This window comes from Myotis yumanensis, unplaced genomic scaffold, assembly GCF_028538775.1.
Source record: "Myotis yumanensis isolate MYYU_CA2020_CCGP unplaced genomic scaffold, mMyoYum1.0.hap1 SCAF_2, whole genome shotgun sequence".
Taxonomy (NCBI): Eukaryota; Metazoa; Chordata; class Mammalia; order Chiroptera; family Vespertilionidae; genus Myotis; species Myotis yumanensis.
Genome location: NW_027223753.1, coordinates 161,961,187 through 161,970,561, shown reverse-complemented (window position 1 = coordinate 161,970,561; position 9,375 = coordinate 161,961,187). Strand labels below are relative to the sequence as shown.

Below are 9,375 nucleotides of genomic sequence, written 5' to 3'. Positions count from 1 at the left end.
GAAGCGCCCGGAAAGCCGAGCCGGACCCCACCCGCCCCGAGGGCGCCGGAAGGGACTCCCACCTGGACGCCCGCCGCCTCGCGTCCCGGGCCGGTCCCCGCGCGGGGGCGGAGCTGGCCGGGCAGGGAACTCGCCCCGCCCCGCCCCGCCGTAAGCTGACCGTGTGGCTGCCGGGCGGGGGCCTGGAAGGGGAGAGAGGGGAGGAGAAAAGAGGGGAGGAAAGTGGAGCCCGGCGGGTCGGAGGGAGGACGGGGAGGGGCGGAGGCGAAGAACGGAGTGTGCGGCGCGCGGGGGAGCCTCAGCGCGGGGCGCGTCCCGGAGCCCAAGTGGCGGCCACAGCGCGGAGACAGCCCCTCCCCTGCCCGAGGCCGCCCGCCGGGCCGTCCCGAGCGCCGACACCCCAGGCGTCCCAGCCGGTGAGCCAGGGCAGCGGCTGCCCGGGACTCCGCTGCGGGCGCTGCGGGAGGGATGGTGGCGGCGGGGCGCGGGCCAGCGCAGCCGCCGCCGACTCCCGCCCGGCCCCGGGCGCTGTGAGTCCCCCGCTGCGCGCCGGGCATGCGGCTCCGGCCCCCGGCCCTCGGCCCCCGCGCAGCAGCCCCGGACGCGCGCCCCCACCATGCCGCGGGCCCCGGCGCCCCTGTACGCCTGCCTCCTTGCGCTCTGCGCCCTGGTGCCCAGGCTCCCAGGTAAGCCGCCCCGCCCGCTGGCAGGAAGAAACTTTGTTGCGCACCGAGCCTCCGGCGGGCGTCTTGGCGGGGCTGGGGCGGGAGGCGGTGCCCGAGCGTGGAAAGCGCCTCTGAGCCTTCCCAGGTGGGCGAGCCGCCGCCGTTCGGCCCCGTGGGGGTTGAAGAGCTGCGTGCGCCACCCGCTGTCGCGCCGGGCTGTCGTCGGCCGCCGGTCCCCTCCTGGCCGAGCAGGAGCCTTCCCTTCCTGTGTAAACAGCCTTGCCCGACCCAGTTCGCCAGCGCCCGCGCCCAGTGCGCGGGGAGGGCCGCGCCGGCCCTGAGTTGGGGCCGGGACTGCACTCCCTGGCACAAAGCGGCCCTTGTGGCCGCCCCGGGGCCGGCGGGCTTGTGCGAGGCGCCAAGTGATGTCGCCGGTGCCCCATCCCCGGGCGGCGAAGGATCCTTGGAGGTGCTAGACCCGACGCGCTCGCTGGAGCCCAAGAGGGGAGCCACGGCTACCCCGGAGAGCTGGTCTCCTGGAACTGCGGGGGCTCAGGGCCCGAGAGCGGATCCGAGAGTTTCCCTGCGCCCAGGCCAGCCCGGCGCCTTCCTTCAGCGATGTAGTCCCTCTGCGTCTCCCCCAGGAAACCGCAAACCCCAGGGGAGAGCCGCGTCCCAAGCCCAGCTGCCCCTGGGACTTGCCGATCTGATCCCTCTGCCTTACTTTTTACCGCGATTACAAACGTGCTCCGTGCCTCACACCCCTGACTCGGGAGCATTCTGGAGCGGTGGGCAGGGTGTGTGCGTGTGAGATTGCGTTAGCGCGACACTGCCAAGGGCTGGCTGCAGTGCTACCTGCTTTAAGTTTTTTTCGAGTTGGGAGAGCGCTGGACGTGGCAGTTCGGAGGCCCCAGAGAAAGGATGCTCAGCTGGGTGCTGGGGTTTCGAGGCAGAGGAGCTACCCCTGACCACTCCCAAAAAGAGCAGGAAGCCCCAAACTCTCCCTTTCCCCGTAGGAAATAGCCGTGTTGGGGTGCGCCATTCACTTTAAAGGCCGATGTACTGAGTGGCTCTTGTGAGCCAATTGCCTGGCCGCGGAGGGAGGCTGCACAGCCCTTGCCGCGGTGTCTCATTTACATGAAGGCAGTGGAGGTTTCTGTCTGAGAGCGCAGGAGGGGTCTGGGCAAACAAAAACCTTCTCCAGGCCCCAATTCAAACTTAATACTGTAGCGAGATTTCTTGTATGGGACACTGATCACTGCAGAGCTTGGAATAGATCAGCGGTTTCCAAACACCCATCTGGCAACCAGTGCCCATCGCTGCTGTTTTCATGGGTCCCCAGGGAAATGAAATAATAGTAATAATAATAATAATAAAAAGATGTAGCCTGTCTCACACACAGGAGTGTATCTTTGCCAACCAGTCCCCTGCTTCACAAGGACTGTCCTTTAATTTGAAATTCTTTTTTATTTGTAGTGGGAAACTTATTTTAATGACTTAAAGTGGTAACAGAGGGTAGTTTCTCATTTTTGACAAAATAAAAAAATCTGGTAGTCCTATATAAACTTTGCTTCCCCTCCCCCCATTTTGTTTTGTTGTGTTAATAATGTTCCGTGAACTCCAAAAATTAGGAATTGCTAAAGGAAATGACCTCTACGTTCCCTTACAGCTTGGCATTTCTGTGATTCTAATAAAAACTCATATTTCCAGTTGCAAAGAATTCTTTCAGTATATTACTTTTCATTTGCATTGTGATTTGTTTTTTGAAGTTCATACATGTCCCTGCAATGATCTTCATTTTTTGAGTGGGCCCAGAGGGGCGAAGTGACTTGCCCATCCTCCTTGTCCAGGGGCCTCAAGTCTTTTTGGGCTCAGTGCCCTTTTCCTACATGGTGCACCTGAGGTGGGAAAAAAGCACTCAGCCATGGTGGTCTCTATTTCCGCTTCTTCAGGTTACTTTTTCCTTCTGCTGCTGCCTTGGAGCTCAGCCAGCTCCTGGTGGGTCAGCAGCATGGTGGCCGAGCAAGCCCAGCGCTGGCCTCCAGACCCGGTCATCTTCCTCTTACATATGCCCTGCAGCTTGTCGAGGTTCAAAGGGGCTGACTCAACTCCCTGTGAGTTCTGGTTTCCCAGTGGTGCTGAGCCAACTTCAACCATAGTTTTTCTCCTTTTTCCTTGAAGCCCTGCAGGTACTTTCTCCAGAGTTTGTTTCTGTCTTGCTACTACTAGTAGGAACATGATTTGAAAGAAAAACCTTCCTTACCCAGTGAAAGAAGGAGGTGATCTCGGGGCCCCTGCCAGGGTATCCCTAGACCCGTGGTCGGCAGACTGCGGCTCTTTGGCCCCTTGAGTGTGGCTCTTCCTAAGCCTTAGGAGTACCCTAATTAAGTTAATAACAATGTACCTACCTATATAGTTTAAAAAATTTGGCTCTCAAAAGAAATTTCAATCGTTGTACTGTTGATATTTGGCTCTGTTGACTAATGAGTTTGCTGACCACTGCCCTAGACCATTAGCCAAGTTGCCTGTCTATTGCTTTCACCACACTTTCATCTCTGTGCGTCATGCAGCTGGAAACAGACTTTTCAGGGTGCTCATTTCAAACAAGCTGACAACCTCCCATCCCAGGCTTATCCTCTCTGCTCTCCAAATTATCCCATGGCCAAGAGCCTCGGGACAGGGCCCTGGGACCTGGGACCGGTCTTCCCCCAGAACCAAGGGAGGGTTTCTCTGGGGTGAGCCCTTGCTCCCTAAGGAGTGGGGAATGTGCTGTTGATCTTATGGCAGGACTAGCATCGTGTTTGCTATCATAGTTTATTACTTTTTAAATGTCCTTTTAGTGATGCCCTGCTAACAGAATGCTCTGAGCCCTTTAGTCTATTTAGAGGACTCCTGGTGGCAGCGCTTGCCCCCGCCCCCATGTTCCTGGGTCTGTGATGGGGCTGTTGGAATGTGCCTGTGGGTTGGTGGCCCTCTTCAGGTCATCAGATGTAGGTTTAGAAGTGACAGGACAATGAAATGCAGATGCGGGCTTGGTGTGTAGACTGCTGTTTACCCTAGGTATTTACATTCTGGCTCCATCATCCTTGAATTGGGGGGCTTTGTACAAAGGGGATTGAGGCGGAAGAGGGCAGGGCCTAATTAGCTCTAATTAGTATTCCTTGCCTGCTTGTTCTCCATGCTTATTTAGCTGCTGAGGCAACGGGGAATTAAAATATCTAAGTAGTTGGCAAAAGGCCCTTGGTGCCTGCCTGGCAACTACCTTTTCTCCTTAAGCTGGTGCGCAGGCATATGCTGAGAAGTGCTAACGCTATCAGCAGTGTGGGGCAGTCACACAGCACTTAAACAACAGTGTCCTTTCTCGGGCTGGTGTGCGGCTGGGTCATGGGGTCGCGGCTCTTTTCACAGGTATCTTCATTGGACTGGGGCCCAGGGCTTTGGAAGCCAAAGCTACGGTTTGTGTTCTTTCTTTGCAGTTGGAATGGGATTAATGGCCTTTGTAGATGTAAAGGACACTTTATTTACAGGCGCCCATTTGTTTGTGAGGCCTCTTCTTGCTTCCGTTGAAAGCAGGGTTTGATTCCTGGGCCACACCATGAAAAGTTTGCTCCAGGACAGGCCTTGACACATCCCCTATGGCGGATGTTTGGTGGGGGCTGTACATAGCATGGCCTGCCCACTCCTTACTGGATTCCCTCCCTCCCTCTCCCCCACCACCCCCTACCCCCACCCCCACCAGAGCTTTGCAGAGATGGTTGCTTGTCTCTTGTAGGCCTGGGACCAGCTTCTGCACGTGCCCCTTGAGTTATTCTTCACTCTGACTCAGAGCGATCCTGCTAAAACTTAACTCAGATCATGCCACTCTGCTTAAAACCCTCCAGAAAGTCCGCCGGTGTCCTGCTGGGCTCTCCGTGAGCTCTCCCTTGCCCTACTCCCCTGACTTTATTTTTCTTACCACTTCCCCTCGCACACTTCCCTCCAGCAGCACCCGCCTCCTCCTGGCTGTTTCCAGCAAGATGCCCACGCTCCCATTGCTCCTGCCGCAGGCCCTTCCTCGGCCTGGAACACTCTCCTCCCTGAGATGCGCCCCTCGGGCGGCTTCCTCTACCTTTTCTAGGTAGTTTCCCGCTCAGCCACGCCCAACTAAAGCTGCAGCCTCCTGCCCCACCTTCTTCCTATATCCTTTCCTTCCTTGATTTTTCTCCTTAGCTCTCATCGCTGGCTCATGTACTTGCTTACCTTGTTCTTATCTATCTTCCCCAACAAGGGTATCCCCCATCCAGGACATAAGCTCCATGAGGCAGGGAGTTTTATCAGTCTGATTCCTCTCCATCCTCTGTGCCTGGAACTGTGTCTGAATGATATTAGTTGAATGCATAGATGAACAGCAAGTCTTAGTAGTGTGTGTGTGTGTGTGTGTGTGTGTGTGTGTGTGTGTGTGTGTGGCTTGTTTCATCCGTACCTCCTTGCTGCCTTCTCCAACTAGTTTTGAGGTCAGGACTCTGCATGTAGCTTATTAGGAAGAAACATTCTTGGGGAGAGAGAACCCATTTAAATGTCAAGATTGGCGGCGGGGTTGGGGGGTGATGGTGTAGCAGAATCTGTGATAGAGACCATTTAGTTGAACTGTTTGCTTGAAGATGCTGAGGCCTGGGAAGGTAAAATGACTTGCTCAAGGTCACGTAGCCAGTAAGTGGCAGAACAAGTCCTTGGATCTTTCATGCCCATGATATCCTCTCCTCATCCCATAATTCCAGCCCAAATGCCCCCTCCCCTGGGGAGGCTTTTCTGCATCCCTCTGGTGGAGCAGAATTGGCTTCTCCTTCCTTCCCTTGGCTCATAGCACATATGGGGACTGGCGGGGGGGTCTGTCTCACCTGCTACCAGGTGAACTGCCCTGGTCCTACTTACTGTAGGCTCCTGATTCAACCACTCCATGGTTTCAATGGCATTAAAAAACCCCAAAATGTTAACTTTTAAGGAATGTAAAACAGCCCTAGCTGGTTTGGCTCAGTGGATAGAGCGTCGGCCTGTGGACTGAAGGGTCCCGGGTTCAATTACGGTCAAGGGCACATGCCTGGGTTTCGGGCTCAATCCCCAGTTGGGGGCATGCAGGACGCAGCAGACCAATGATTCTCTCTCATCACTGATGTTTCTATCTCTCTCTCTCTCCCTGCCTCTCTGAAATCAATAAAAATATATTAAAAAAAAAAAAAAGAAATGTAAAACAGTTTTAGGTTTACAGAAAAATTGAGAAGATAGTACAGGCAGTTCCCATATACCCACTTCCAGTTTTGCCAGTTATTAACATCTTATGTTAGTATGGTTCGTTTGTTACAATTAAGGAACCACATTGACATATTATTATTAACTAAGGCCCATACGTATTCAGATTCCTTAGCTTTTAACTAATGTCCTTTTTCTGTTTTAGTTTCCCATCCAGGACCCCACCTATACTGAGCTGTCCAGATTGTCCCTGTGAGGTCTCTTATGTACCCAGAGTACCTTCTGCACATATGTTACAAATAGGCCTCCCCCATTCTCATTGAAAGGCAGCACGAAACACATGTCTGCATCTTGCCTTTTATTTATTTATATTTTTTAATCCTCACCCGAGGTTATGTTTTTATTGATTTTAAACAGAGAGGAAGGGGGTGGGGAGTGAGAGAGAGAGAGAGAGAGAGACAGACAGACAGACAGACAGACAGACATTGGTCATTGCCTCCCACTCACGCCCCAACCAGGGATTGAACCTGCAACCTGGATATACGTCCTGACCCGGAATTGAACCCACGACCTTTTGGTGTACAGGACGATGCTCCAACTGACTGAGCCACCCAGCAGGCTCAGTCTTTTATTTTTAACATAGCAGTATATCAGAGTAAGCTTTATATTAGTATATAAAGAGCATGCACATTTTTAAAAAAATGTGGAAAGTATTCCATTGTGACCTAGACACAATTCTTATATCTAAAGCTGACATTGTTGGGTGTTTTGCTGATGTCTGATGTTCAAAAAGGCAGTCTAAAATGTGAACTAAGATAGATCTTTTCTAGAGCATATTCTATTTCACTAGAGGCCTGATGCATGGAATTCGTGCAAGAGTAGGCCTTTCTTCCCCTGGCTGCAGGCATGGGCTTCCCTCTGGAACTCGGGACCCGGGCTTCCCTTGCAGCCCCGGCTTTGTCCTTCTGGACGTCTGGTCTAATTAGCATATTATTCTTTTATTATTATAGATAGTAACATCTTCAAATCCCTCTCCTCCGCCCCCCCCCCCCCCCCCCCCGACCATTTAGTTGCTGGATTCTGTACTGGGAATAATTGATCTATTGTGTGGACAAATGTGGCAGATGTAGTTCAGGTCATAGGGAGAAGCATGCCAGCACCTTACCAACTTCTTTTCTTTTTTAAACAAGAATAATGAAATGTGCCCTGGCTGGTTTGGCTTGGTGGATAGAGTGTCGACCTATGGAATAAAGGGTCCCAGGTTCAATTCCGGTCTAGGGCACGCACTTGCCCAGGTTGTGGGCTCCATCTCCAGTAGGGGGTGTGTAGAAAGCAGCCAATCAATGATTCTCTCTCATCATTGATGTTCCTGTCTCTCTCTCCCTCTCGCTTCTTCTTTGAAATCAATTAAATTATATTTTTTTTTAGAAAAAAAAAAGAATAATGAAATGGTTTTTTTTTTCTGTTGTCTTGAAAACAGTGACTACAATGTAATTCAGGACTGTATTTCTCTGACCTGGCTTCTCACTTGTATCTTGAAGGTGATGGCACAGACATTAACTGCTCCGAATGTCATGGTCTGCTACAGTTCATGTGCTTCCCAGGGAAGAGCGTACACCCTATGTGCTCATCATGCTTTTCCTACCTCCCACCTGAATAGCGTTGGTCTCCTCTCCCCCAGCCGGTAGGGCTGGTCCAGCCTGGTGCTCACTCCTGCTATCCCACTGAATGTTTTGGTCAGGAAACTTCAACTGCTGGATATGTGCTTCAGGAGGTGTTGACCTTGGACGTGTGCTGGGGAGAGGCAGAAGGGAGGGAGGCCAGCCAGGAGGCTGCTGCAGGAATCCACAGAGGGCCTGGCTTGGACTGTGTGGGGTGGGGAGGGGGTGGGCAGGAAGGGCTGGACTGGGCTGAAAGAAAGATTTCATACATCTTGAAGGAATGATCAGCCGGACATGATATGATTGATGAAAGAGAGGGGTGAGTCAATGAGTTTCGGAAGGAGAGCATATTTTTAGATTATGGTTTGCAGTAAACCCCAGGCTTCAAAGACATTAAGCGCTGCAGGCAGTTGAAGTTGAGCTGGGAGTAGTCACTACACGAACAGCAACTAAGAAAAGATGTGGCCTTCGTCTGTGCCGCTCGCGCCTTTCTGTGACCTAGACACAACACTCTGACATTTGTGAACTCCGGCTGTTTAGCTTTTTATTCATTGCTTCCTTCCTTTCGCAGTGCTGTTGGTGCCGAGTGACTCATCCAGCCAAATCCAAACTGTCTGAAACATTAATAGGTGGAGAGGGGAGAGATGCCAAAGGGAGTCACTCTGGCTCCATGACACCTATCAGCACACAGCCTTTGCCACCGGTGCCTAGAGTGCCTGTCTGCTGCCCGGTCCCTGGCAGGCTGTGAGCTCCTGGGGAGCAAGGCCTGGCTGACTCGTCTCTGTACCTCTAGCATCCCCTATCCCGTGCTTGGCATGCTGAGTGCGGGGGTTTTTTTAAACTTTGATTTTGTTCCAACAGCAACCTAATTCTAGGGGAATAATTTCGAGCGCAATAAAACTACTTTACTGTTGCGTGTGAATGTTAATAACAAACTATAAACAATTAGCAACGCAGTATGACAGATATTTTACAGTCTGTCACATTTGAGCCTCTTCAGTGTTATGTCTAAGGCTCATAACACTGACTGGCACACGTTATGAAGTGGGCAATCCCTGGAACGCGTTATGAGGTGGGCAACCCCTGGCACGCATGCCAAACATGGCACGCCAGTAACTTTTGCTGGCACGTGAAACCCTCTCTTATAATCTTCCATTTACAATTTTTTTCTTAATATCGACTTTTTTTATTTTTCAGATAAATTCAGTGTAGGTGCATCTTAGATAAATAAATGATTTTACATAACAAGTTATCTTAAAGACCATAGACATGGATTGACAAGAGAGGGGAAGAGCAATTTCTGTGCCTCTGCCTCAACTCTCCCTGCCTTCCTAGATCCGATCAGTGTTTTGGTTTCATCCACATATGCTTGTGAATCTTTGTTCTTAGTGATGAATTTTGTTAAGTCTTGTAATAGGAGTAGCCTGACGGATGAAAGTAGTAGCTCGTGCGTGCATATCTCTGAAGGTCACGAAATATAAACCTGATGTAAAATCTCTGTCATCAGTGATGCAGCAGCAAAAGCCCCACTGATAATATCAAACGGAGTCACAAAGTTTTCTGTCGGACTATCAGTGTACATATATACATTAAAAAATAAATGTATTTTTCATCATCATATACTGTGTTTTTGTCGCTCGAATGAATTTTATTATTTCTTCAAGGTTCTTCACATACGTACACCTTAAGAGATATCAAGTAGGCGTAACATGTTCTCAAAAAATTAGGGTTGGCACGCAGAAGAATTGTGAGTCAGAGATTTTGCTGGTTTTGGCACGCACTCACAAAAAGGTTGCCCAACCCTGGTCTAAGGTCTTAGGCTG

General features: G+C 51.5%; 1 protein-coding gene across 1 annotated transcript in view; it reads left to right on the top strand.

The window, feature by feature from the left end:
• Positions 1 to 448: 448 nt before the first annotated feature.
• The window catches only part of ITGB5 (integrin subunit beta 5), a 108,366-nt gene continuing 99,439 nt past the window's right edge, over positions 449 to 9,375 (top strand). The window contains exon 1 of the mRNA XM_070406395.1: positions 449 to 686. Within this exon, the coding sequence (XP_070262496.1) occupies positions 617 to 686 (70 nt within the window). The 5' untranslated portion in view covers positions 449 to 616. The remainder of the gene's footprint in view (positions 687 to 9,375) is intronic.